The sequence below is a fragment of the Pteropus medius genome, unplaced genomic scaffold (genome assembly GCF_902729225.1).
Source record: "Pteropus medius unplaced genomic scaffold, Ma_sr-lr_union100, whole genome shotgun sequence".
Lineage (NCBI taxonomy): Eukaryota > Metazoa > Chordata > Mammalia > Chiroptera > Pteropodidae > Pteropus > Pteropus medius.
Window position 1 is genome coordinate 12,610,888 of NW_024346667.1, and position 27,818 is coordinate 12,638,705.

At 35.8% G+C, this 27,818-nt stretch overlaps 2 protein-coding genes across 2 annotated transcripts in view; one reads left to right on the top strand and one right to left on the bottom strand.

Moving 5' to 3' along the window:
• XKR6 (XK related 6) overlaps nucleotides 1-4,314 on the bottom strand; it is a 291,730-nt gene extending 287,416 nt beyond the window's left edge. The window contains exon 1 of the mRNA XM_039876069.1: nucleotides 3,050-4,314. The gene's annotated coding sequence lies outside the window, so the exon portion shown is untranslated. The remainder of the gene's footprint in view (nucleotides 1-3,049) is intronic.
• Nucleotides 4,315-4,712: 398 nt separating this feature from the next.
• Nucleotides 4,713-27,818, top strand: part of MTMR9 (myotubularin related protein 9) — a 35,236-nt gene continuing 12,130 nt past the window's right edge. The window contains exons 1-6 of the mRNA XM_039876070.1: nucleotides 4,713-4,956; nucleotides 11,353-11,461; nucleotides 15,475-15,600; nucleotides 22,114-22,287; nucleotides 23,892-24,109; nucleotides 24,965-25,126. Of these exons, the coding sequence (XP_039732004.1) occupies nucleotides 4,775-4,956; nucleotides 11,353-11,461; nucleotides 15,475-15,600; nucleotides 22,114-22,287; nucleotides 23,892-24,109; nucleotides 24,965-25,126 (971 nt within the window). The 5' untranslated portion in view covers nucleotides 4,713-4,774. The remainder of the gene's footprint in view (nucleotides 4,957-11,352; nucleotides 11,462-15,474; nucleotides 15,601-22,113; nucleotides 22,288-23,891; nucleotides 24,110-24,964; nucleotides 25,127-27,818) is intronic.

Below are 27,818 nucleotides of genomic sequence, written 5' to 3' on the forward strand. Positions count from 1 at the left end.
CTCCCCACCCCCCACCCCCACACACAATTCCAGCTCTAGCTACCAACTGCTGGATATTGTTTTGAGCAATCATGTTTGAGCTGATTTATTTTATGTGCAATACCAACAGCCCCTCTTCCTTCCAGTTTTCAAATTCATTCTAAAGCGCTAGGTTTCTGTTCTTCTGATTGGTTTCAAAGAATGAAGTGGCTCAGTGATTGAGAAACAGGAACCAGGGATAGGAAATGTGGCTATTAGAATATAGTATCTGAACACAGACCCACTGATCATATCATTGTCCCCGAGCTCCCCCTTTGTTGCTGTGTGCAATGAAATCTTAGTCCTCCTTTGCTTACGAACGGCTGTCTTCTCCCAACATTCACAGTTCAGAACACTAACAGACAAAACTAGTACAAAATAAGTCTAATTTACATTAATGTGATGGCGAGAGCCCCTGATGCAGAAGAGTTGCCTATGGGTTTCTGCCTCACTGATTGGTTTTGTCACTGAAAGAACATCACCATCCTTTGAGCTTCGGTTCTTCCCCTCTGAACTAGAAACAGTACCTCTCATATCTACTTCACTAGGTCACGGAGAGAGCCATATGTGATAGTATATTTGAAAACATTTTGTGAATTGTAAAACATTTTGTGACTTGTAGAACAGTGACCAAACATAAGAGATTATCAATATTATCATCGCTGACAAGTTAATTCACCTGATTTATTTTCCTCATTTGCAAGGTGAGAACAGTATAACATCGTCTTCCTCTTACTCTCACCAAAATGCTACTATAAACATCGGCAATAATACCTAAAGTCACTCAGATTGGGTAAGAGAGAGGAGAGGCCAGGGTGGAATATATTAAGTAAAATACAAGGTATCTAGTCAACAAATATACATTGACTGGCTACTGTGTATTGGCGCTAGGCTAGATGCTGGGCATACTGCAATCAAGAAATGGTCTTTGCTCTCAAGGAGATTACAATATAGTGGAATCCATGGACACATAAGAAGTCAATTTTGATACAGTTTATTAAGAAGTAAAGTCAGAGACAGTAACTAAAGTGGGCTCAGGTCTCATGGGTGGCTATGTAGCATGGTGGTGAAGAGCATAGTCTGTTCCTGACTGTTTAAGTCTGAATCCTAATTACACCACTTATTGCTGTCTGACCTTGGGAAAGTTAAGATCACTGTGCTTCATTTCCTCACAGGTAAAAGGGGAATAATAACCAACTTCAAAGAACTGTGGAAGCACTACATGAGCTGATACATGTAAAGCATTTATCGCAATGTCTGGAACACAGAGTAAACACTCAAAAACATGAACTATTATTATTAATACATGGTGTTGTGGAGCCTATATAATGTTGAGGCCACAGTTTTGGGGGGAAATCAGAGAAGCCTTCCTAGAGACAGTGACATCTGAGATGAGATTTGAAGGATGACAGAATTAGCAGGTCAAGGGATAAGGTACCGTGAGTGAGGTGAATATATACCAGGCAGAAAGAACACCCAGATTATTTAAAACAGTGCTTTCTCAAACTTTCAGGTGCTTGAAAGTCATCTAGGAATCTTATTAAAGTGCAGATTCTGTTCAGTAGGATCTGGAGTGGAACATTTCTAACAAAGTTCCCAGGGAATTTTAATGATGCTGGTACCTGTTCCATACTTCCACTTAGTAGCAAGGATCTAACTGGGTGCAAAAATCTCAAGAGGCAACTGTGAGCTATTTAAGGATAGCTGGTATTAAAATTGCAAAATTGAGGGTTGGGGGCTATTGTGCTGGGTGGAGAGAGAGTAGGAGAGATGAGATCTGCGCTGCTGTTCACTAAGGGGCTAAACCACAAAGGGACTTTAAGAAAAAAGAAATTTAGAACAGCAAAGAGAGCTTTAGCTGCCAAGCGAAAAAATAGGTTGGAGGGGAACTCCACTAGAAGAAAGGAGATCAACTGAGAGGCTTTTCCTGTTAAGGAACAGTAAGAGAGAAATGATGGTGGCCTGAGTTAGGTGGCCTTGGGGATGGAGAGAAATGGGGGAATTCAAGAGCTATTAGGAGGTATGACTGACAATTTGGTGATTGATTTGCTTGGAGGATAAAAGGGATGGAGATCACAAGAAAGACAAGGCATGAGGTTATCAGGTTCACTTCAGCTGCCTACAATCAACATATAATAACAAAGCACATGGAAATAGCTGCTCTTCGATGGCACACATTAGATGCTCTTGCTACTTTTGGCAATTGCTGACCTGCTTTCTTCAAACTACTGACGACTGCCTCAACTTCTACTAACTACTCAAGGCCTAGCAGAGAAACACAAAACCAGGAAAGTAAATCCGTACTTCAAAATTTAGTACTTACTCTCTTATTTTGTTCATTAGTTGTGTGGGTTGTGTTGGCCTCCCTAAACTGGCTATCGCTCTGAGGACAAGGCCATGTCAAATCTATTTTTTCCATTCCCTATGGTGCTGATGACCAAGTAGGCACTTAATACAAATAGTTGACTATTTGATAGAATAACATCTAGATGATTACATATCGATTCCACTTATCTCATAAATAATAACTATAATAACATCTGTAAAGTGTAGTGTTTTACATGCATTATAAATGCCATCATGGTCTTTGGTTTATCAGAATTCTCTGAGATCCTTATATCCAGACAGTTTGTATAATCTGACTACCGTTTCATTGAATTATTTTTAATAGAATGGAGGCCTATCTCATAACTAACAAACTCTACTGCCATCTACTGTTCATGTAGTAAGTTACATATTGTGCTCCCGCCACTTCTATTCTTCACTATTGAATGTTTTCTTCAGATCTCAAGGGCTTTCTACGCTTTAAGCTTCAACCAGAGTAGATATAATTTTCTAATAGTTTCTGGTACTTCGTTATAACGATCAAGCAAGATGTTGATGGTTCTAATAGGCAAAAAGAGTTTATGCTTTTATGTAATATTAAACATTTTTAAATTTAATGACATGATGACATTTTTAGGCTTCTTCCCTCCCCCCAAGAATAACTAAAAGAAAAAAGTAAAGAAACTTCTGAAGAATTTTTTCTTACCTCTAGAAGACATCATTAAATTGGACATCTATTTTGGTTATATTCCATTCAGGGTATCTTACTTATCCTTCAAGGTCCTCCTTTCAAATGATACCTTCTTCATAAAACTTTCCCTGATTCTTCATTCTTGAATAAATTCTTCCTTCCACAATTGTTAATTGTCATAATGAACCACATAGTGGAAAGGACAACACAAATTCCAATTAAAAAATAACTTTATAAGTCATTTCCCCTTACTCTCCCTTCTCTTTTGGTTCCAGTTTTTCTTTTGCAGACAAAATAAAACTGGACTCTTAGCGGTAACAACATTAGGAGCTGTTCTTCTAAGAAGGGAACATTTTAGGAAGAGCAAGGACAGAAGCAGAAATATACTTGTTGGGTAATCTGATAAGATTTGAGGAAACTTATTTTTGTTTTTGCTTTGAGAACTTAGCCAACTGGCTGTACTAGACGGTGAGGTTTTCAAAAGTTAATGAAGTGACAGTAGATCAGGACTCAATTCTTGCATATTCCCCTTCTAATTCTCTACTTTAGAATGAAAATTCCTGTTTAAAGAGGGTGGGGGGCAAGCAAGGAAAAATTATTTGACTAAATTTCTGGCATAATTTAGGTGTCTGAGAATAGTTCAGTTGGGTATTTAATGGGGAAGCAGTGCGGTGGTGGCCAAAAGCCCAAACGCCTTGCGTTTCATAGATGTACATTGAAGTCCAGTTTCTGCTACAGATTAACTGTGTTTTAGCAAGTCACTTGAGCTTCCTCGCAGAATAGGATTAATCACTTTCTCTTCTGTGTATTGTATGTATTTCTACTTAGGTCCCTCTCATAGGTGTTTGGATGCCTTCCTTGTTCAGGGTCACGGCACCATGGCGCAGCACTCTGGGAGTCTGAAGCGTCCTGCTCTTACACCTGGCGTCTTCTCCAGGGTCACGAACACGGATTCAATCCCACACTTTCAATTTCTTCACGGCGAATGGATGAAAATCGCCATAATTTAAAGCAGCCCCCGCTCTGAAGAGCCTTGGAGGGCTTACCACTCAAGTGGAGTGAGGCAGGTCAGGGACTTCTTCTCATCGTCCCATCTTCCCTGGCCTCTTCTGACACGGAATATTTGAAGGGTACTGGGGGATACAGCGCTGGTGTAAAAGTAGAAAGAGCTTTTCTCTGGTAGGAACACAAAACTTCGACTCTAGCTGTGTTTCCGGAGGCATTCTCTCGGACCTAGAGAGGGACCAACTTCCGGCTCTGATATCGTGTCTTCCGAGTTTCGAGCTCCGCCGCTTCCGCCCGGAGTTGCTCTAGGCTTCAGCTACGAACAACTACTTCCGCCAGGAGTTCCTAGCGGCTCGGACTTGGAAACTGGCCCTAAAGCGGCCTCTCCTTCTCCCCTCAGCCCGCCCACTCGAGGCCAGGTCCCCAGGTTGCGGCGGCGGTGGCTGGGCCTGTTCGCGGAGCGTTCTCTCTGGTGGAGTCCTGGCCCTGGAGGTATCCGGAGGTGCAGGAGAGAAGCCCTGGCCTGGCCGAGCCCGGGTCTTCCCGCAGCCAGTGACAGTGGCCACAGGCCTCTCCTAGCCTACCCCAGCCTGGGGCGGGGCCCGGCCTCCCCGCCCCGGACCCCGCCCCTCTGGCCAGCCTTGCGCCGGGTCATTCTCTTATTCAGCCCTGCGGCGGTGTAACTGCCTTCCACCTCCCAGATTGGAAACTCCCTTGCTCCGGTCGCTGGGGAACATGGAGTTTGCGGAGCTGATTAAGACCCCACGGGTGGACAATGTGGTGCTGCATCGTCCTTTCTATCCAGCCGTTGAGGGGACCTTATGTTTGACTGGCCACCATCTGATCTTGTCCTCCCGGCAGGACAACACGGAGGAGTTGTGGCTCCTCCATTCAAACATCGACGCCATCGACAAGCGGTGAGTGCCCATCCCATCGCCCTATTCCGCAGAGAACCTGGGATCCTTAGGTGGACGTACGAGGAAACGCGCCCCAGTGTTTTCTTCGCGTCCTGTCGCCTAACCAGCCAGCAAAATGAGCCTTCTCTGGCCTACATTGTTTTAGAAAGCAAAAAACTATCCAAATGAGATACCTGTTTTCCATTACATCTGGATGGAATTCCCAGGGTTATCACATTGTTTTCCTGATTATCATTTTGGTACATAACACTACTTGGATGGATTTTCAATGTTTTCTTTTAAAAATTTCTTCTCCTTGCACCATCAGATTAATTGTCCATCACAGTTCATGAAGTTGTGATTGAATGTGATTTGGGTAAAGTCTTTACTTCCACTTTTGAGGAAAACTCAAAAGAACTCAGTATGTACTGTCTAAATTCCACAAAACCTTTTTTCCCCTCAAAAATGTGCAGTTGATCATATTTCTCCTTATTACATTCTGGGCTATCCATTTAATACTTCCCACTCTGGGAGATTATAGTATCTTTTATTTCTCTTTACTCAGTTCTGCTTTTGGAAAGGGCAGAGAGTTGGTGCTTAAGCAAAGGTGTTAATTAATTAACCTCTTTTTTTGCACCCCAGATTTTGTCTTTCCAAAGTAGTGTCTGAAACTCAAAAAAGTTATACTTCCATCAGCAGTCAAAATTCTTATTCCCCTAGTGGCTGCACACTTACTCTAGCCAGGAGCATGCAAATTGATAATTCAGTTTACACTAAAGTATAAATGGATGACGATAGCTTTTTCTATTACCTCTTAAGAGAATTTGGATATTAAGAAGATTCCTAGAGAGGTTACACCTTAAAAGAAAGTAATTTCTAATGGTGGAATTTGAAACAGTATCGGTGAAGTGGTAATCGATTTATTTTTTTCAGAGGGCTCTCAATAGACTCCCCAGATCGATCACCTGGGTAAACGTTTTCAGTGGTCTCTCCTTGCCTGCACAATGAACTCTAAACCCTTTAGTCTGTCATTCATGGCACTCCATGTTCTGACCCTAACCTATTTTTCCCACCTTAGTTCTTGCTATTCACTTTCATGAACATTTTTTAGTAGCCAGTCCTCACTTTTATTTGTGCTTATCCATGTCCTGCATTCTTTCATGTCTGTATTATGCTGATGTTCTTTCTTTTGCCTGGAATGCCTTGCTCCTCCCAAGTTTCTCAAACATTTATTAAATGTTGTTATGTTACACATAATTTGTAAGGCATTAAGAACACCAAGATGAATAAAATATAATCCAACTGTTACCAATCTATCAATCTTAAGTTTAATTATTTCAACTGCCATCTCTTTCACAGATTCTTCTGTTAATCCCGCATCTAGAAGTAATTCCCTTCATTGACATCCTATAGCTCTTAATTATACCTCTTTCATAAGTGTGTATTAAAATTTGTATTTGGATAGTTACATGTATGTTAGCTCCTTGAAGCCAGGACTCACATTTGGTTAATTTTTATCTTTCAGAACTCTTAACTGTGGCTTGGGCTGATAGACACATAAAAAATAAAAGGATTGACCACTGAATGGTCAGTGGTGCCACAGAATACAAATTAGAGTTTCTCCATGCCATCACCTTTTTCTTTTTTTTCTTATTTTACTTCTTTTTATGGTTGCTTTTCACTCTTTCATTTCACCATATTTACTTAGCATTTACTACTTGCTGGGCCTGATACGGCTTAAAGAAGTATATAAGACCCATGTTAATCTATTAGGTGATAAATGACAAACTGTACACACATTTATCTTTTTTCCTGGGAAACAGCATGATGTAATGGAAAGAACATGAGTTAGGGGTCAGGTCAGAGGTTGTTTAATTGTTGCTTTCAAGAAATATTTACTTCCATATGTCTTCTATGTACTGAGCACTGTTGGGGCTCTGCAGACTTAGTGGTGACTGAGATAGACGAGGACCTTATTTATGTACTAGAGGAAGAGATGGACACTCAGATAAATCAACAAATAAATATATACCAATGTCAGGTAATAAGTGCCAGAAAGGAAAATGGAACGATAGAGAATGCCAATGAAATTAGAATTTCACAGAAGACAAGTGACATGTGAATGAATGACATCCGAATAAAGGGAGGAAGCTAGCATGTGGATATCAGAAGAAAGAGCATTTCAGCCTGGAACAGTGAATGCAGACACCTGAAACATAAGCATGCCTGGCATGTACAAGGAAGAACAAAGAGGACAGTGTGGCTAGAGGGCAGTAAGCAAGAGGTAGAGACTAGGGGGACAGCAGAAACTGGTTGGAAGGATAAGTAGGGGCCAGATCGTGTAGGGCCTTATATGCCATTGTGATGGTTTTCATGTGAAGCCCTCGAAGAGTTCAAAGCAAGGCAGTAACAGTAGATAGACATTCTGGCCACTGGCAGAAAAAAGATAATAGAAGGGTATGAGTGGAAGCAGCACACCTAGTTAGGAGGAGACTTATGAGTAGTTCAGGTGATGGTGATTTTAGAGTGGAAGCAGTAGTAAGCAGTATGGTCAGAAGCAGTCAGATTTGGGATGTTATTCTGAAGGTTGAGCTGCCATGCCTTGGTGGTGAATTGTAAATGGTGTGAGAGGAAGAGCAGTATTAAGGATGACTCCTTCGGTTCTGCCTCTTACTAGATGGGTGCCCTTGGAAAGCTACTTAACCTCTGTGAACATCAGTTCTATCATGTAAGAGGAAGACAATCCCTCTCATATCTAGTAGTAACTTAGATTGGAATAATGCTTTAAGAGCTGATAAAATACTTTCATGTACACTGCATACATTTTATTTGATCCTTTTAGCAGACCGGATTGTACACAAGTTTTACAATTATACTTGTTTTTCTTTTTATGGATCTCAGATGTAGAAAGTTGAGATATTCCTATTCAGTTGATGACTCATCATTTCCATAATCGATTCATTACAAGGTTTTCTCCATTTTTTATTTTATTCTTCAGCCCTAATTTTCACTCCAATTTTCCACCTCATCCTCAATCCTTATAAGTAACTGTTAAGTATTGCCGTTTGTCCTTAAATATATATTTACATATATATATACACATATATATATATACACATATCTATATGTTTTATAGGGATATATATAAAGACATGTATATATCCTTATAAAATACATAACACTGTTGTGTGTGGGTATGTGCACGCATGCATGTGTGAGTTTAATTTACCTGAGTAGGATTATCTTGTAGATCTTGTTCTGTTTCTCAATATTTTAGCTCAGTACTCTTAAGATCTCTTTACATTGCTGTCTGTACATCCAAGTCACTGCTTCTGACTACAGCATAGAATTCCAAATTGTCTGCATTTTCCTTATCTGACCATTTAGATAACACCGACTCCCTGTAATCATAAACAGCTCTAATAAACATACTCATTAGGGTCCCACTATAATCTTATACAAGAGTTTCTCCAGCATTGTGCTGAGGATGCTATTGAGCCAGAAAGTAGACTCGTCTACTTTGCCCTCCCACCCTGGTCCCTGTTTCCATTCTCACCAACATTGGTATTATTATCTTCCTAATTTTTGCCAGTCTGATGATTGTGAAATAGTATCTCTTTGTTTTAATTTGTATTTCTCTAATTACTGATGAGCGTATTTCTTTATATACTTGTTAGCAATTCATTTAAAAAGTTTTTTCCTTTCCATGAATGGCTTATGAATTTCCTTGGCCCACTTTTAAAAACTGGGTTTGCTGTCTTTCTCATGTTGATTTATATCAGTTCCTTGTATACTCTTTAGATATTAATTCTTCACTTTGACATTTTAAATGTCTTCACCTATTCTCTTATCTATTATTAACTTTCCTGTGATGTCCTTTGTTGAACAGAAAGAAGTCCTTCATTTTAATACAAAATTCAGTTTTTTTTAACTTTACATCTTGTGTTTTGTAAGCCTTATTTAAGAAGACTTTCCTTATCTCAAGTTCACTGAATATTCTCTTACATTTCCTTCCATAAAAGCTGTATAGTTTTAACCTTCATCTTTAAGTCTTTAATTTGTTTGGCTTCTACCTTTGTTTTAAGTGTGATAAGAATCCAACTTTGTTTTTTTCCATGTAGCAAAAACCATCATCTAACAACTCATCCTTGACTGATTTATCATTTATCAGGTGGTTTTATATATATGTACATATAATATATACAGCTTTCACTGCATCCCTTAAGTTTTATAATGTGTTTTTGTTTTCGTTTGTGTCTAAGTGTCTTCTAATTTCACTTGTGATCTCTTCTTTGATCCATTGGTTGGTTAAAAGCGTTTGCTTAATTTTCACAATTTTGTAAATTTTCCAGTTTTCCTTTTGTTCTTGATTTCTAACTCCATCCCATATGGTCAGAGAAGATACAGGCAAACCTCATTTTAATTTTAATGCACTTTACAGTTGTTGCATTGTTACAAATTAAAGGCAAGACCCTCCACCAATGAAAAAATTACAACTTGCTCTATTGAAATAGTTGCCTTATTACAGTGATTTGGAACCGAACCCACAATATCTCCAAGATATGCCTGTACCATGTATATCTATCTTTTTAAGTCCATTGAGACTTGATTTGAAGCCTAATGTATGGTCTATCATAGAAAATGTCCCATGTGCACTTGAGAAGAATGTGTATTCTGTTGCTGGGTAGCATGTGTATGCCTATGTATTTCATGTGGTGGTGTTTAAGGCCTCTGTCTCCTTACTTCTGGCTAGTTGTTCTACCCATTATCATGAGTGTGGTATTAAAGTCACCAACTATTATTGTAAAAACTGTTTCTCCCTTCAGCTCTGTCAGTTTTTGCTTCATATATTTTGATTGTCATTAGGTGTGTAAATATTCATAATTGTTATATCTTCTTGCTGTGTTGAACCTTTTAATATATAATGTCTTTATTTATCTCATAACCATTTTTAATTTAAAGTCTATTTCGTCTGATATTAGTGTAGCTTCCTCTGCTGTCTTAATTACTATTTGCATGAAGTAGCCTTTCACTTTCAATCTTTTTTTGTCTTTGGATCTCAATTAAGTCTCTTGTAATACAGCGTATAGTTGTGTCATGTGTTTATATCCATTCTGCCAATCTCTGTCTTTTGATTGTAGAGTTTAATCCATTTACATTTAAAGCCCTTAACAGCAGGTCCTCAAATAACATCATTGTGTGTCACGAAGTTTTGTTATAACACCGATTAGATGCCTTAGGAACTTAACTCTTGTGGTACAATTGGTTTCATTACACGTCTTTTCACTTAACGTCACAAACCTATCAGTGACATTAAGTGAGGACTTACTGTATTGATAAGGAGGGACTTCTATTATTGTGTTATTTGTTTTCTGAATGCCTTATACCTTTTTTGTCCCTCATTTCCTGAATTACTGTCTTCTTTAGTATATAGTTGATTTTTCTGTTGTGAATGTTTAAATTCCTTTCTCATTTAATTTTGGGTATATTCTATAGTTATTGTCTTTGTCATTACAATGGGGATTACATTTAACATCCTAAAGTTCTAACACTGATATGAATTTACACCAGCTTAACTTCAATAACACACAAACTCTGCTCCTTCATAGCTCCGTCCCCAGCCTTTTCAATTATTAATGTCACAAAGTCCCATCATTACATAGTGTGTGCCCCAAAACATAAACTAATTATTCTTGTAATACACTAATCTCTTAAATTATGTAGAAAACAAAATTTGGAGTTACAAACCCAAGTTACAGTAATGCATTAATATTAGCTTTTACACTAATAATTGTTATTTTTCTTTAAATGTATTAATCTGTTAAATCATGTAGAAAACAAAAAGTGAAGTTATAAACCACTATTACAATAATACTGGCTTTTATTAAAAAAATCCCAACTAAGGTAAAATTAAATTTGTACAAAATTTATAAACTAACTCATGAAATTTATGATTAGCTATGGCATTGATAGGTATAGAATAGATATTGCAAATTAATAGTTTTTAAAGACTTAAAAAGATACTTACATTTAAAATAAACTACTGCAAGCTTGGTAGTAAGTAAACTTTCAAATGAACTATTTTCCTATACTTCAGAAATATCTCTAAACAAACACTTAACACATTAAGTACAGGTCTTTTTTTGCTATTCTTTGAGTAAGGCCCCAAATAATCTTTGTTAAATGAATTGGCCTAGTGTGAATTACTTTACATATTTGAAAAAATTTTAAATACATGTATTTTAAATAACTTATGGCTCACATTTTTATGATACAGGCTTTACTCTTAATCAGATTAATTGGGAGAAAGATGAATATAGATGGTGACTGTAACTACATTCTCTTTTCAAAGAAATAATCATATGCTTACAGTTAGAAATGTATATATTCCTAAGTATAATTTATAATTTTTTATAGATTTGTGGGACCACTGGGTACCATCATCATAAAATGTAAAGATTTTCGAATAATTCAGTTGGATATTCCTGGAATGGAAGAATGTTTGAATATAGCCAGTTCCATTGAAGTAAGTATTTTGGAAGCAAAATTTGATGAAAATAAATAGTAATAGAAAAGAGCCTTATATTCTGACTCAGTGTAGCTCTTAATGTTTCTTTGTTAGATTTGGTCATATTCTGTGACTCAAATATTGAAAATTGATAGGAAAAGCCTCACCATGATTTATTGTTATGAGAATGTAATAGGATTTTACAGGGTTTATAACAGTTTTTAGTGTTACTTATTCTTTCAGGTTTATCCATGTTGTAGCATGTGACAGGATGCCTTCCCTTTTAAGGCTGAATCATATTCCACTGTATATGTGTATGTGGTGAGACTTTTAAGTTATTTCTTTTGCAAAGTTAGTAAATATCACCAGTGATTATAGTCTTTTGTTTTTAGTAAATCTGAATTTCCACATATCAGGTTGCTTAAGACAAGATGTATTTGTTTTATATTTGTGTGAATAATATTGAATATCCGTTCAGATTGTAAAGAATAGAAATCTTACTTGGACAAGTTAATATTTAAATTGAAGAGCTCACACTATTTTCTTCCCTATTCTAACCACTATTTTGGTAGACACTCAAATTTTAAATTGCCTTATTTTAATTCACTGCCTCTAAATTATAGCAATTAACTTTATGTTTACAGTATTTTCTAGATAATTATAGAAACAAACTGATTTTTTTTCTGTCTTTGAGTGATTAATCTGGGCTTTGTGTCCAAAATAAATGCAAGCTATTGGCTTAACTATTAAAAGAGGGCAGAAAGTCTTAAAAATCTGTAAGTAGGATTTTGTTTGGTTTTTAAATAAGAATAGAGAAATAAAGGAACAACTGCCGTAGTACTGAGAAAATTGGCATGCAACATTTTTCTTTATGCTTTTGCTAAATTTTACTTAAGGAAATGAGAAGATGAGCTGAACTGTGTCTTATATACCTGTCATTTGGAAGTAACACAATACTGTTGATTTGGCCAAATTGGCTAGCATGAATGAGAAATGCAAGTGGCTTCTAGGCTGTTAATTGAAACATTGCCCTGTTATTTGGGCAGGGGAATGCTATTGACACATTTCAGTTAAGCATGCGTTTTTTTTTTTCAGTTGTGGGGTTGGATTTTCACTGACCCATCTACATTTTTCTTTTTCCTTTTATAACTTGTAAGATAGCTGGTTGCTGGGTGTTAGTGAAGTTGCCCATGGTGAAGCATAGTGGTGAAGAAATAAGGCAAAGTATATTGCCCACTTTCTGATTGCATTTACTTAAGTTCATTGTCATCTGATACAAATCAGTTGTTTACTTAGCTACAGATATTACCTAAAGCTCTTTTAGAAACTGATTACATACAAACCCTTATTGCTGAAAAGAAGCTGTAAATTATGAGCCGTTCTCATAATTTGACCTTAGAAAGTGAATGCTTTGTTGACTGTTTTTACAGCTTAGTAATACATATAGTGAACTTGGCCTCTAGTCTTTTTTCTGGCATTCAAGTCTCCTTCTCTCCATACATCTTGACATAATTTGGGAGTAATAAGTGAAATTCATGTGTAGAATAGTTGAGCTATTCTTTAAAATCAAGAGTCTGTATACCCAAATATATTCTGCCACATATAGAATCCCATTGGAAGAATAACTGGCAAGTGCTCAGTTTTCATAATTGTAGCAGGAAGTCTGATGAAGCTTTTGTCTGTATAGTTTCAACTGCCTTTGGGGGTTGAAATGTTTTTAGTTCTTGCAGCATTAATGTGCTTAAAGGAAAAATCCTATCTCTACTAACATAAAAGCACTCAAATCAAAGTATGAGTGCTTATTGCCTGCCAGAGTGGTTGCTGACTTGCATTTAAAACAATGGTTGTATCAGCCACAGTGGACAACAGTATGGAGATTCCTCAAGAAATTAAAAATAAAACTACCATATTATTCAGCAATCACACTTCTGGGTATATATTCAAAGGAAACAAAATCATTATCTCAGAGAGATATCTGTACTCCCATGTTAATTGCAGCATCATTCATAATAGCCAACCCAAGCATCAGTGGATGAATGGATAAAGAAAATGTGAGACGTTATATACATCTATTTTATTCAGCCTTAAGAAAGAAAGCAGTCCTGCCATTTGTGACAATGTGGATGAACCTCAAGGGTATTATGCTAAGTAAAATAAGCCCAACAGAGAGAAATACTGCATGGTATCACTTATATGTGGAATCTTAAAAAAAGTCAAACTCATAGAAACATAGTAGAATAATAGTTGCCAGGAGCTGAGAGGTGACAGAAATGGAAGAAGTTGGTAAAAGTTACAAACTTTCAGCTGTAAGATGGATGATGTCTGGTGATCTAATGTATAGCATGGTGACTATAATTGATAACACTGTATTATATAATTAAAATTTGCTAAGAGAGCAGAACTTAAATGTTCTCAAAACAGTAACAAAAAGTAAATATGTGAGGTGATAGATATGTTAACTCAATGGGGGAAATCCTTTCACAATGTGTATGTGTATCAAATCATCACATTGTATACTTCAAGTATTTTACAGTTTTATTTATCAATTACACATCAGTAAAGCTGAAATTTTTTTTTAATATTACAAAGAATACCTAATTAATTAATTAATTAAATGGTTGTGCTGACTGATGACAATTCCGGCCTAGATCAGATGTGGACACTGGCTTTTCTGCTTGTTTGGTGTGATTGGCAGCCAAAGATAGTATAGAAGTGGTTAATGAACTACACAGCCATGCTTCTCCATATTTTCTGTTTATGAGCTTTGAGGGGAAGACTTCATGATTTATGGAGAGAGAGAAGAAGAACTTTGGATGGGGATGTTTTGTTAAACTGCTGAACTACATGTTTAGTCTGTTATTTTTTTTTTTTAATAAGTCATGGCCCATCCTTTTGTGAGTCTTATCTTTCTGTGACCTAGAAGGAGGTAGCTTCATTCTGAGAGTTTTGGGGTATTAGCATGATGTTGGGCTCCCTGCCCCTCACCAGGTGAGTGTATATATAATTACTGCAGTTTGAATTGCGCTAATTGATTTTGGTGCCTTTTTGTGTAGCCATAGAAATGCTTTCCATAACTCCTCTGTCAGAAGGATGATCTGTCTGTCTGTTCCTCTCATCTAGTCAGGTTTTCTGGTGTTGTCACAGAGAATTCAAGCGCTCCAAATGAATGTAGGCTCATTGTGGGACCACAGAGTTACTGCCCTGGCTTGAAAATGGGTCAGTGTAGCATAAAGATATGACGATACCTGACCAAGTGGCATAATACTCTAGGAAGGGAGGAAAATGAACACTGGAGCATATGTGGAGCATATTACATATGGAACATGGAATAGCTACCAATCTGAGTGTTTAGTGTTTATTATGTGCCAAGCACTGTTCCAGGACTGTTACATTCTCTTTCTTAATGCTCCCAACAGATCTGTGAGGTAGGTACTGTTATTTCCCCCCATTTTACAGTTGAGGAAACTGAGGCATGGGATGATTATATTACTTAACCACTGTTGCACTGGGATCTGGAATTTGAGTCTAGCAGTCTGACTCCAGTCTGACTCTTTGGCCTCTAAGCTATGTCACCCTATTTTACTAGCAGATACTGATTTTAAATAATTCATATATGTTCACATACTTGATAACTGGATTTTGAGCCAATGCCTTACTTAATGACCAAAACCTATTTGTTCTCTGATCTCCCAAAATATTTGGACCTTTTTATTAGGCTTTATTAAATGCTGTCAAAAAGGAGTTATTTTATTTTTCTCCTAGAATAGGTATGTACATTTTTTTTTATTCTTTTGTTCATAGCAAATGCTAATTGAGTGTATATTATGTGCCAGATATCTTATTAGATGCTAAAAGCATGGAAATTAGTTTCAATAAGCTATAATTGTAATTAGTGACAAATTCAATGTTAGAGAAATATATTGGGTGCCTATCATTAGGTCATATTTGTTTAATAGCAATTTGACAGTTAGAAAGTATTTTAAATTGTGGTATGTTCTCTTTTCCTTTCTTGATTCCTTTTTACACCTTAGGCATTGTCTACCCTGGACTCCATCACTCTGATGTACCCTTTCTTTTACCGGCCCATGTTTGAAGTGATAGAAGATGGCTGGCATTCCTTTCTTCCTGAGCAAGAGTTTGAACTCTACTCTTCAGCTGTGAGTAACTTTTGAGGGAACTATGGGTAATGAGAAATAACCCAACATCTTACATAACTTGTGAAAACGATCATTTCCTTTTGATGATTAATAAGGTGCATTTGACTTATTCATGCCTATAAGAAGTATCTTAGCTTTCAGTGCTATAGCCTCTGCCATTCAGAGATTTGCAAAATTTGTTCTCAGTGCTGCAGCTCATGATTTTTCCTCTAGTGGATTTACTGTATTCCAAATGTTACTTTAAAAAATTTTGCAAATGACATTGATAAAACATTAAGATTGTCATCAAAAGAGTCCTGACATGTTTTGAGTTAATTGTTGGGTGTTTCAAAAGTATTTCCATAGGAACAACTTTATATGTAGTAGTTAGGTTCTGAGCCTTCCCAAAAAACTATTTAACCCATTGTCTACCTAAGACAGCACTAGAGAAACATATATTTGTTTCTGTGGGATAATTTTTGTGTTTTTATAGTCCAGGTTACTGGAACCAGGTTTTCTCTCCCATCCTTTCTTTTTACATCATACCTCTGTAAATGGGTCCTGAGGCACCCTGTAATTTAAAGCACAAAGATGTCCACAGCAGCAAAGTGAGAAAGGAAGGGCAATTTACATGCTTAGTTGTAGAACATTTTTATGTAGTTTGTAGATAACTACCTGCGTTTATATTTACATTAAATGTCTTTATTACATTAAAAACTGCTTAGTAAACATTCGCAAATGCATGATGTTTTTCTCTTGTATCACATAACTATCACCTAACAGCTTCCTTAGGGGAAGCCGTAGTTATTTCTTAGGTGAAAATGGCAGTCAGAATATGTTAAGGGATCCTCTCTACATTTTGGTTCCTTCCTCCCTCCCTCTCTCCCTCCCTGTCTCTCTCTCTTTCTTTACTTACTTCTTAGTTTTTCTTAGATTCAATACTTTTTTCCTAGTTGGAATTTCCTTTTCAGTTTAGCTAATTATTTAAGCAATTCGTATTTTTGAATTTGTTATATTTTCCTGCAAAATTTTGTAATCTACAGATTTAATGAGAGCATCTTTAATGCCTTGATTTAAGGTATTAGCTTACTACTGGTAGATTATGGAAATTTAAGATGAACAAAGCATGGTCCCTTCCTTCTACTTGTTCAAAGTCTAATAATTAACTAAGTCATTGAGTATAATAAAATAAGTGCTGGCAAAACTGTCCACAAGGCACAGGAGAAATTACATGATTATATTTCTGTTACAGAAAAGCAATTCTGATGCAAAATGCTGAGAAACTGCTTAAGCAGCTACTGTAATAGCATAAAGAAGATGGTTGGATCAATAGGAGAGGTTATAGTACAGAAAGATTTAAGACGTAGAATTAAAAGGAGTTGGTGACCTATTCCTTGTGTGTGAGAGGTAAAACAGGCAGTGGCAACTAGGATGATACCACTAAGGTGGGAAAGGCAGAAAGAGTAATGTGTTTGATAGGGAATGAGTTGAGTTCAGTTTTGGAAATGGCAGATTCAGAGGGCCAGCATAATACATGTCATTGAATAGTACAAGAGATAATTTAGAGCTTATTTGAGAGATCTGTGTTAAAAATGAAAAAATTGAGAGTAATCAACAAATACGTTGTAGACACCATAGGGAGAAGTTGAGATTGCCTTGGGAAAGCATCTACAATGATGCTTGAACCATTTAATGGGTGAGTGGAGGAAAAAGCAAGGGAAGAGCTACTCAAGTAAGAGGGGTCAACAGTGTAGAAAGCTTCTTATTCATTGTTTATTTTCTCTCCTGGGCTAGAATATAAGCTGCTAGCATATAAACTTCACAAGGGCAGGAACTATGTATTTGTTTCTTACTGTATTACTAGCACATGATAAGCAAGCAATAAATATTTAATGAATGAATGAATGTAGGAATGTGTGTATTAATGCAGAGTAAGACAAAGGACAATAAAGCCTTCTGTATATCATTAGAAATCCTCTGCCAAGTAGACATCTGTTAGTCAGTATTCTTTGAGTAAGGTTTTTTGACCTTCTGAAAAACTAATATTACTCAATCCCTGCTTCTCTATTATGTCCAAAAGAGACGTGTGGTATTGAGAGGACAGAGTACTAAAACTAGCTATCAAAATAATCTTGTGTTGCATCCCGGATATGTTATTGGCTACTTGACTTTCTGGGATTTAATTTCCATGTCTACAAAATAAGTTTTGAACAAAATAATCTCTAAAGTTCCTTCTACTTTTAACATTCTTTTATTCTGAGATATCATGAAAGATTATTTCAGGTACTTTGCTGAAATACACATATACAGTAAATCTGTACTTCTCCAATCAACCACTTGAGAAATTATGTAGAAAAAAGATGATGATAGGTTCTGCTTCTTGTAATGGGGGAGTAGCTCCTATCTGACAAGCCCTCCTGCAGATATCAATGACAAACCAAATAAAAATTAAAAAACTACTACCTGAAGGCTCTGGTAAGTGAAAAGAAAGCAGCATATTTTGGAGGTGAGTTAAAAGGTAGAGACAGTGCATGGCATAGTGTTTCATGTTTTGGTGACCTTGTCATGAGGTTGGCACAGTTGTGGCATTGATGGTGTGGGATAGCTAATATTCTAATAGAAAGCCTGCTTTCTCTCTGGTGGGAAGAACCAGGGGAAGGGTCTGTGGTAACCAGAGAGCCAGAAAAGGGGAACCTTGATTCTGTATACAACCCTGAATCTATGGCTGACTCTTGAATCGTGCTTTCATGGATCAGATTGAGAGCAATCAGAACTAAGATTGAGCTGCCATGCACCTCAGGTGCTAACAGAGTTTGCTGTTTAAATCTAACCAAGTTAATTGCCTGCTAAAACTAAAACATTAATGCTCTTCAAAAGAGTGTAATAGATTGCAGAGTTTCTACAACATAATATTCATAATGTCTAGGATACAATCCAAAATTGAACCAGGATATTGTGACCCATTCTCTAGAAAAAAAGACAATATATACCAACCCCAAGATAACTCAGTGTTCAAATTATTACATAAGAATTTTAAAGAAGTTATTAAAACTGTCTAACTTTCCATAAAGGAAAACATGCTTAAAGTGAAAGAAAAGATAAGAAATCTTAACAGAGAATAGAAAATATTTAAAAAGAACCAAGTGGAACTCCTAGAACTTTTTGAAAATTATATCTAAAACAAAAAATTTACTGGGTGAGCTAAATAGCAGAGTATAGATGACAGAGGACAGAATCAGTGAACTTGAAATTAGAGCAATAAAAATTATTTAGGAGAAAGAAAGGAGAAGGGAGAAATTACGGAAGAATAAACAGAGCCTCAGGGTCCTGTGGGAGAATGTCTAGTATATGTGTAATTGGAGATCCAGAAGGAGAGAACAAAGAGAATAAGATAGAAAAAATAAAGAATTAATGTTGAAAAACTTTTCCAGATGATATAAATACAAAAAGCTCAGCAAGCTCTTAACAGGAAGATGCAGACTATTTCTGAATTAAACAAAATACTTGTAAATATTCTGTGCATCAAAGATGAAATCATAACACACAAAACAACAACAACAAAAAAACAAAGATGAGAACATAAAGGAAACTAGAAAATATTTTGAATAATAAAAATGCAAAATATCAAATTTATGGAATATAGCTAAAGCAATGTTTGGAAAGACACTTATAACTTTAAAGTGCTTATATTAAAAAAGAAGGTGTAAACACCAACTTAAGCTCCAATTTAAGAAGCTAGAAAAAGCAAAATAACTGAAAAGAATGAAATAAAAATAAACTGAAAGCAATAATTAGAACTAATATGCAGTTTTAGCAAGGTTGCTCAATATAAGTATACAAAAACTAAATGTATTGACAACAGTACAATTATTGGCAATTGGCAACAGGCATTTGAAGATAAATAAAATACCTAGGAATAAATTTAGCAAAAGAAATGCAGTATCTGTACACTGAAAAACAAAATATTGCTGAGAGAAGTTAAAGAATAAATAAATGGAGAGGTATATCATGTTCATGGATTAAAAGACAGTATGGTTAAGATCAGAAGTGGGCCATAAAGGACAAGATAGTAAATACTTAGGGCCTACTGGGCCATGCAGTCTCTATTGAAACTACTCCACTCTGCTGTTATAGCAAGAAAATAGCAATAGATAATACATCAATTAATGACTAGTGCTGTGTTTTAATAAAACTTCATTTACAAATACAGTCTGTGGACTGGATTTAGCTCGAGTACTATAGCTTGCCAACCTCATTAAAGTGACAGTTCTCTCCAAATTGTTTTATAGATTCAATGCAGGTCCTTTCAAATGGCATTGCATTGATTAGATGTAAAAAAAAAAAAAAAAATGAACCTAGACCTTTGCTTCACACCATCCACAAAAATTAACTCAAACTGTATTATAAACTAAAACATAAAAGCTAAAACTATAAAACTTCTTGAAGAAAACACAGGAGAAAATCTTTATGACCTTTGATATGACACCAAAATTGACTGAAAGCAGATTAAAGACTTATGAGTGTATGATACAGACTGGAAAAATATACAAGGCATTTTTGTGGGAGACGATTGAAATATTTGTTATTTTGATTGTGGTGGTTTCATTGGTGTATATAACTGTCAAGACTCATGAAATAGTGCACTCTAAATGGATTTAGTTTATTTTTCATATAAATAATAAAATCTCCATAAAGTTGATTTAAAAGAAAATAATGTAAAGGTTAAGTAACTGATTAGAAACAACTAAAGAGAGAATTAGTGATCTAAAATATAGATCTGAAATAATTACTCAGAATACAGAACAAAAAACAAGGAAGATGGAAAAAATGGCAGAGAAGTTAGATACATTCATAATAATAAAGGGAGAAGAGCTGATATTTATTAAATGGGAGTTCAAGAAAAAGATAATAGAGAAAACGGAAAATAGGCAATATTCAAATAGATAATGATTGAGAATTTTCCAGAATCAGTGAAAGTCTTGAATTCTTAAATTAAGGTATCCCAATAAACACTATGCAGAATAATAAAAAAGAAATATTTACTTAGTGTTGAGTCCATCTATTGAACAGTATTGGCAAAGAGAATATCACAAAAGTAGCCAGAGAGAGAGAAGATAAATAACATAAAAAGTATAAAACAACTTGAAGAGGAAAAAAAAAACCTAATAAAATCAAATATCTATTCATAATAAAAGGCTCTTAGCAGAATTTAATTTGAAAAGATTTATAATAAAACCAAAAACATACAAAAAGCAAATCTTTTATCATTCCCTGTAAGTTCAAGAGTGAGACAGGATATCCACCATAAATACTCCTAGCCAGCTCAGTAAGACAAGAAGGAAAAATGAAAGGCATAAAGATTAAAGTGAAAGAAGCAAAATTGTTATTATTTGTTAATTATGTGCTTGTGTACTTAGGAAACTGAAAGACTCAAGCTTATAGGCATTTCTTTACATCAAACACAATTTTGAAAACATAACAACTAAAATGCAATAAGAATGTAGGTTCCTAGGAATATAAATTAGAAAAGCTATGCAAGACCTTTATTGAGAGATTTATAAAACTTTATTTAAAAGTTTAAGAAAGTTTTAAAAAGTGGAGAGACAGTATGCTTATAAATGGGAGACAACATTAGAAAGATGTAATTGTTTCCAAATTAATCTATAAAGTCAGTGCAGTTTTATTAAAACCCCAGTGGGTTTTTACAGGGAATTTGATCAGTTACATGAATGAGCCAATGTTCTCCTGAGGAACTAAAAGGAGGGAGGCGGAGACTAAATGTCAAGCTTATTCTGAAAGCTATGGGACTTACCACAGATAGACCGCGGGACAGAAGAGTGTAATCTTTCTTAGTATTGTCATTATTCTTTTAAGAATAATGGATGTTACCAATCTTTCTACATTTTACTCCTTTTTTAAATAACAGAAAGGAACAGGGGATTTGAAGTAAAGAGTAGCTCTATTCTCATTTGTTCTGGTTCAGCATTATCTGGAGTATTATAGTCTTCCTGTTGCTATACTTTAAAAGTACCAGTAACAAAGTAAATAGTACCCAAAAAAGGATGAATGAGATGATGTTGGTCTGGACAGTCGTATTTATTTATTTATTTATTTATCTAGCTAGCTAGCTAGCTATTTATTTATTTATAGATATATATTGAACTAGGAGAATAGAAGAGTAAGGGAAAAACCACTGTCTTTCACATATTTGATAGGATGCCATTTGAAATAGGGAACTTGTATTGAAATCTTGGTAAAGACCAATAGAGGAAGTTATAGAGCTTCTAATTTTGCTCAATATGAGGAAGAACTTTCTAGGAAGTAGGGATGCCTAGCAATGCAGGAAGCTGACTCTGAAGAATGGAGCTCTTTTTCTCTAGAAGTATTTAAGTATGGGCTAGGTATCATTCTATTAAATTCCTGAGATGCCTTCTTCATTGTATGAAAGCTGATCTCTAAGGTCTTTTAAAAATTTTCAGATTTTTTTTTGACATTGAGATACTTGCTTGGCTCTGAGGTATTTGTGTTTTTCAGACCAGTGAATGGAGGTTGAGCTATGTCAATAAGGAATTTTCAGTCTGCCTCTCTTACCCGCCAATTGTCATTGTGCCCAAATCCATTGATGATGAAGCTCTTCGGAAGGTAGCTACATTTCGACATGGAGGACGCTTCCCCGTACTCAGCTATTACCACAAAAAAAATGGAATGGTATGTGTACAATACAGTGCTTGATCTACTGAAAAGACTTGGTTTGAGGATCTTTTCTTAGAAATGTTTCCCCTTTTTGTGTGTACCTGTTCATTAAAATGATTAATCTCTCCTGCTAGGACTCTTCTTTTAAACTTTAGGCAGTCAGGAGTAGAGTGCTTTCTGTGATCAGGATATGACTTTGAATTCTTTCCATGATGCTGTTCAACTATAGAAAAGCCCAGATAGGTTTATCCTCAGGACTGAGTATGAAGGGAACTAATGTTCATTTGATGTTTAAAATAACACTTGGACAGAATAATTCTCTGACCAGAATAATGGTAGATACTTTAATTATTCTCGCCAAATTTCCCTATGAAAGGTAAACTGAGCAGGTACTTTAATTTTTAAGAAGAGCAACACATGTCGTTCGTCACAACTTAAGTAAACACGAGACTCAGGAATTTAATAAGCAAGTGCTCGCTGTGTATTTGTTTCCTAAATATTTTCCAAATCTGTTTCTCTCCCTTTATTTTCTCTCAGTCAATAAACTCTGCTTCTCATTTTGAGACCAGTAGTAAATTAGTGGATAAATTATAGCCATCTTCCAATTTCCTTTTCTCTTGGTAATAAGTCAAACATGCATATTTAAGATAAAAAGATTTCAAGGTAACAGTATATGCTATGAGGTGAAATCAAAATAACTCTAAACTAGTCACCAGGGAAGAGATCAGTATAATAGTTATTGATTTCTTGAGAAAAGTTTCTAAAGCAAACATTTCAAAATACGTAGTTTGTGGTCTTTGGAGACAGGTAGTTAAGTCGTGGAATACTGAAAAGAATGGAAGAGGGCCACTGGAGAATAAATCATAACAAGAAACTTTCAAGATATTGACAGTGATTCCCAAAATAAGAAGAATAGTGCATAAACTTTTTATTATTTATTTATTCCCGCCCCCTGTAATTACCCGCTTCCTACTTCCAGCCTTGACCCATGAATGTTGCCATTTCCCCTTAAGAACTGGATCTCTGAAGGTGGGGCGTCCCTTTCCACACGCTCGCAGCATGCACCCAGGGCCTGGCGGACCCAGGGTATGGCCTGTGGCTACACCTGGGGCGTAACCCCAGGACCTTCTGCATGCAAAGCAGATGTGCTAACCACTACACTATAGAGCCACCCTCCCCTTCTTTTTTTTTTTTAAATTTTGCCATTGGTGCCTTTTTCTTTATAATTCTTGATAAAACCTGCCAACCTAAGTTTACATAGTTGAAGCAAAAGTTTACTGGCACATTGGACATTATTATTATCTTCATTACAGAGCTAAATCGACTGGATAATTCATTCACTGACTAAATGAACTGTAAGATTTGATCTTAAAGAGGAACTATATTATGCGAAAGAATTCTGAGGTAGTATGAAGAAAAATCATTTAAAAGTGTAAGGCTTATTTTTGTTTGACAGTTATTAACTATTGTCAATACACAGAAATGTGTCTTTATTTTAGGATCCAATCATTTCCAAGTGTCACATAATTATTTTTGAAATAATCTAGCTAATTCATTTCTGTTTTCAGAAACTTTCAAAAGCAGCTACTATTAAATTTTAAACTGTATTGTGCTTCTAGGTAATTATGCGAAGTGGTCAGCCACTGACTGGCACAAATGGGAGACGGTGCAAAGAAGATGAGAAGCTGATAAATGCCACCCTTAGAGCAGGAAAGCGTGGCTACATCATTGATACCCGATCTCTTAATGTAGCTCAGCAAGCTAGAGCTAAAGGCGGTGGCTTTGAACAAGAAGCGCATTATCCCCAGTGGAGGCGGATTCATAAGTCCATTGAGAGGTAAAAGCTTCTGGTGACAGTGGTGGGCTCTTATTTGAAGCTAATTCGAGTGGGTGAGCCCTTAGCTGTTCAAAAATCACAAGTTTTCAAATGAACCTACACATTAACTTAGAGTTGAAAATTGACTGGATAGCCTGTCATTGTAAGCATAAGCAGAAAATTAATCTGGATGTTCACAGGTGAGTTTTAGTCAAATAGCACTCTTTCTCTAAGTCAGCTCTGAAATTTCATCACCACAAAGTCTGCTCCTCTGCTTGTAGATCAGTGGTCACCAAACTTACTGAACAGATATGCTATGGATAATTATATTTTCCTAAGTCAAAAGACTTTAGAGATTTCATTTCTCACATACCTACCTATTCTCACACCCTTTTTCCTCCACCTCTATCATCTCTTTTTATGCTTGTAGTTAGTGGTTTATAAGTGCTTCTGCGTGGCTAGGTGAGAGTTGGAGCTAATAAAACAATGGGATCTGAGCTGGCTTTGGGTACCCCTGCCGATAGTCCCAGGTGGATCTGTGGGAGTAGGATTACAGATGTCAGAGGTGCTATCTTGTGACCTGTCACAAAATGCAGTGCTCTGGCCTTCTACCCAGTCAGATAATTCAGCTCTGCAATTTGGGTTTAATCTGTTCAGATGAAGAACGGTTTACCATGACAGGCATTTAAAGCATCTTTGCAAACATATTTAAATACTGGTTTTTCAATATTTAACTCTCAAGTTACTGTATAGCAAGGTAAATATTTTTATAGTATTTTGAGCTACTTTTGCTCTTGGATATGTTGGAGGCTGAGTTTTTGGTTTGTTTCTTCCTCCTTCGTTCTATTTTATTTTTCTTTTCCTTGTGTTTGAAAGGTATCACATTCTTCAGGAGAGCTTAATCAAACTGGTGGAAGCTTGTAATGACCAAACACATAACATGGACCGATGGCTCAGTAAATTGGAGGCCTCAAACTGGCTGACTCACATCAAAGAGATTCTGACAACTGCCTGTCTAGCAGCTCAGTGTATTGACAGGTAAAGTGCATATCAGCGTTCCGGAATAGAATGTGTACTGCTAACTAGACTTTGCTTTTATCCAGATAAAACATCTTTTATCTATTAACATCTACCTTACAGGAATTATGGGTTCAGTTCCATACCAACGCGATAAAGTCAATAATCACAATAAAGTGAGTCGCACGAATTTTTTGGTTTCCCGGTGCATTTAAAAGTTATGTTTACCTATACTGTAGTCTATTAAGTGTGCAATAGCATTATGTCTAAATGAACAATGTACATACCTTAATTAAAAAATACTTTATTGCTAAAAAATGCTAACCATCATCTGAGCCTTCAGTGAGTCATAATATTTTTGCTGGTGTAGGGTCTTACCTACAATTTGTAAAAAATGCAATATGTGTAAAGTGCAATAAAGCGAAACACAGTAAAATAAGGTAAGCCTGTATGTTAAAGTTTGTGCCTACTCTATATCTTATGTTCAGATCATTTTATCAATTACTGCATAAGATAATCAACACCATTCAGTTATCGATGAAGTGTGTGCAGTCTGATATTTAATTATCATTAATCCATGATAATATTCGTTGAATTAATTGTGAACTATGTACATATACACGTCTTTGATGACACATTTTTTTTAGGTACTAAAGGACTTATTTTTTTAACAACATCCTAAATTTATTCATCTACCAATTTTCCTTTTCTTAAACCATGAAAAAAAATTTTTCTTATTTCTTCTCAGAGGGCCAAACTTGCTTCCTTTTGAAAAATCAATGAAAGGAAACATACAGGTTTGTTACAAAATAAAATGATCCTTTCTAATCTCTTAGATATTACAAACGACTTGATATGTGCAGTTATATCAGGATCTTAGGTTGAGAAAACCTAACAGCAGTGATGGGAAGTATATGAAGTGAATTTAGTTTACTCACTCAGTTGAAGGTTGCCAATCCTTGAGACTTGAGGCAGAAGACTTGAACAGAGGCAGAAGGATTGGTATAAGTTGTTGCAGAGGCTTAGCATGTCCTTTTTAAGAAGGGGATTCCCACTGAAACAATAGGTAGGTATAAGTATTGCCACCACATAGTTGGATGGCACTTCTCTTTGAGAATTTAATTTTACTGATGCTTCCAAATTAGGGAAATATAGATGTAATTTTTTTTAAGGTTAGTGAGAAATTGATAATAGAATGGGTTGCTTAAGATCATGTGGTAAATTAGTGACAGAACCAAGAATAGACAGAGACTCTTAGTGTCAGGATTCCCAGGCTGCCACTGCTTTTTATTTTAGGCGGCGCTCATTTATCTAATAAAATATGGGAGTTAAAGACCAAGGTTCTGTGGCAGAGAATCAATAATACAGAATGACGAGATGATAATATTAAAGGTTTTGTTTCTCTTTAACTTAAGTTTAAAAGATTTCCCCTTACACGGTGAGTACAGAGGCTCCTGTTTTCTTTTAAAATATGAATTGTAATAAACACTTATCACCGTGTTGTCTATTAAGTTTTCACCCATAATAACGAGATGATGCAGTTGAAGGCAAACCTAGGTGCAGAACAGTATTTGTTATTTTTACTTTTGTTTAGTTTGGGCTAGCCACCTTACACAAACAGGGACTTCCATACTCTTAGGAGAGTTGAAGGATATGGTCTATTTTGCCATGTTTGGTTTCCCTTTTCTGATATATATTAGTTTATTAATACATTATTAATATAATTACTCAGAATGTAAAAATTGACTTTAATTGCATTAAATTCAGAATATACCACAGATAACTAAGCTATATATTCTCTATACATCAGAATAACTAAGCTATATATTCTCTATACATCAGAAGCCTTAAAACATCTGTCCATACCCTTCAGCCTAGTCATTAGAATTCATGCTTAGAATGAGGTTCTTAACCTAACCATAAGTGAACATCAGGGAGTCTTCTTTTTAAATTAGGGACTCTCAAAGAATTCAGAAGAAGACAAAAAGCTATGTACATCATCTGCAGTGTAACAAAAAAGTGGCAATAACCTCAGTGTCCACCTATGGAATTAAGTAGGTTGTTGTTGATCACTTAATAGGATATTATATAATCCCTAATACAATACTTCTAAAGATGATATAGGAACATGGGAAAGTGTTTATAGTAAAAGTGGAAATAATCAATTATCTTATAGCTACGTGAAGTATATATGTACACGGGAAAAGAATTAACAGTAGTAAGTAAACATAAAATTTTTATGAGAAAGTAGTGAGTTTATTTTCTTTTCCAAAATTTTCTTCACTGTCATTTCAATATAAGAGGTGGAAGAAGAAAGAAGATGTAGTTAATTTAGTTTTCGATGTTTCTTCCCACTCTCTTTAGAATAATGGGGTCCCAGACACCTCCTAAGGATCATGGTATCATTGTCACTGACTTTCTAGATTGACAATTTTATGTGTTTTGTTTTTATGTTTCTTCCTGTTATTATATTTCTCAAAGTATGTCGGACTTCTTTTCCAGATCCATAGTCAGCTGATGGTAAAAAGGTAGAATCAAGGTCAGAGAGGTACAGAAAAATAACTTTAAGTGTATGTTTCTAGGTTTGATGAGAAAAGATTTTAATCAACTTTTAAAGCGGAAAAGGTAAGTAAGTGCCTACTGTGTGTGATAAGGGCTGCTTTTCAGCTTTGTAAAAGGGGAAAAATTTGAGCTACAAGGTTCTGTGAAGTTT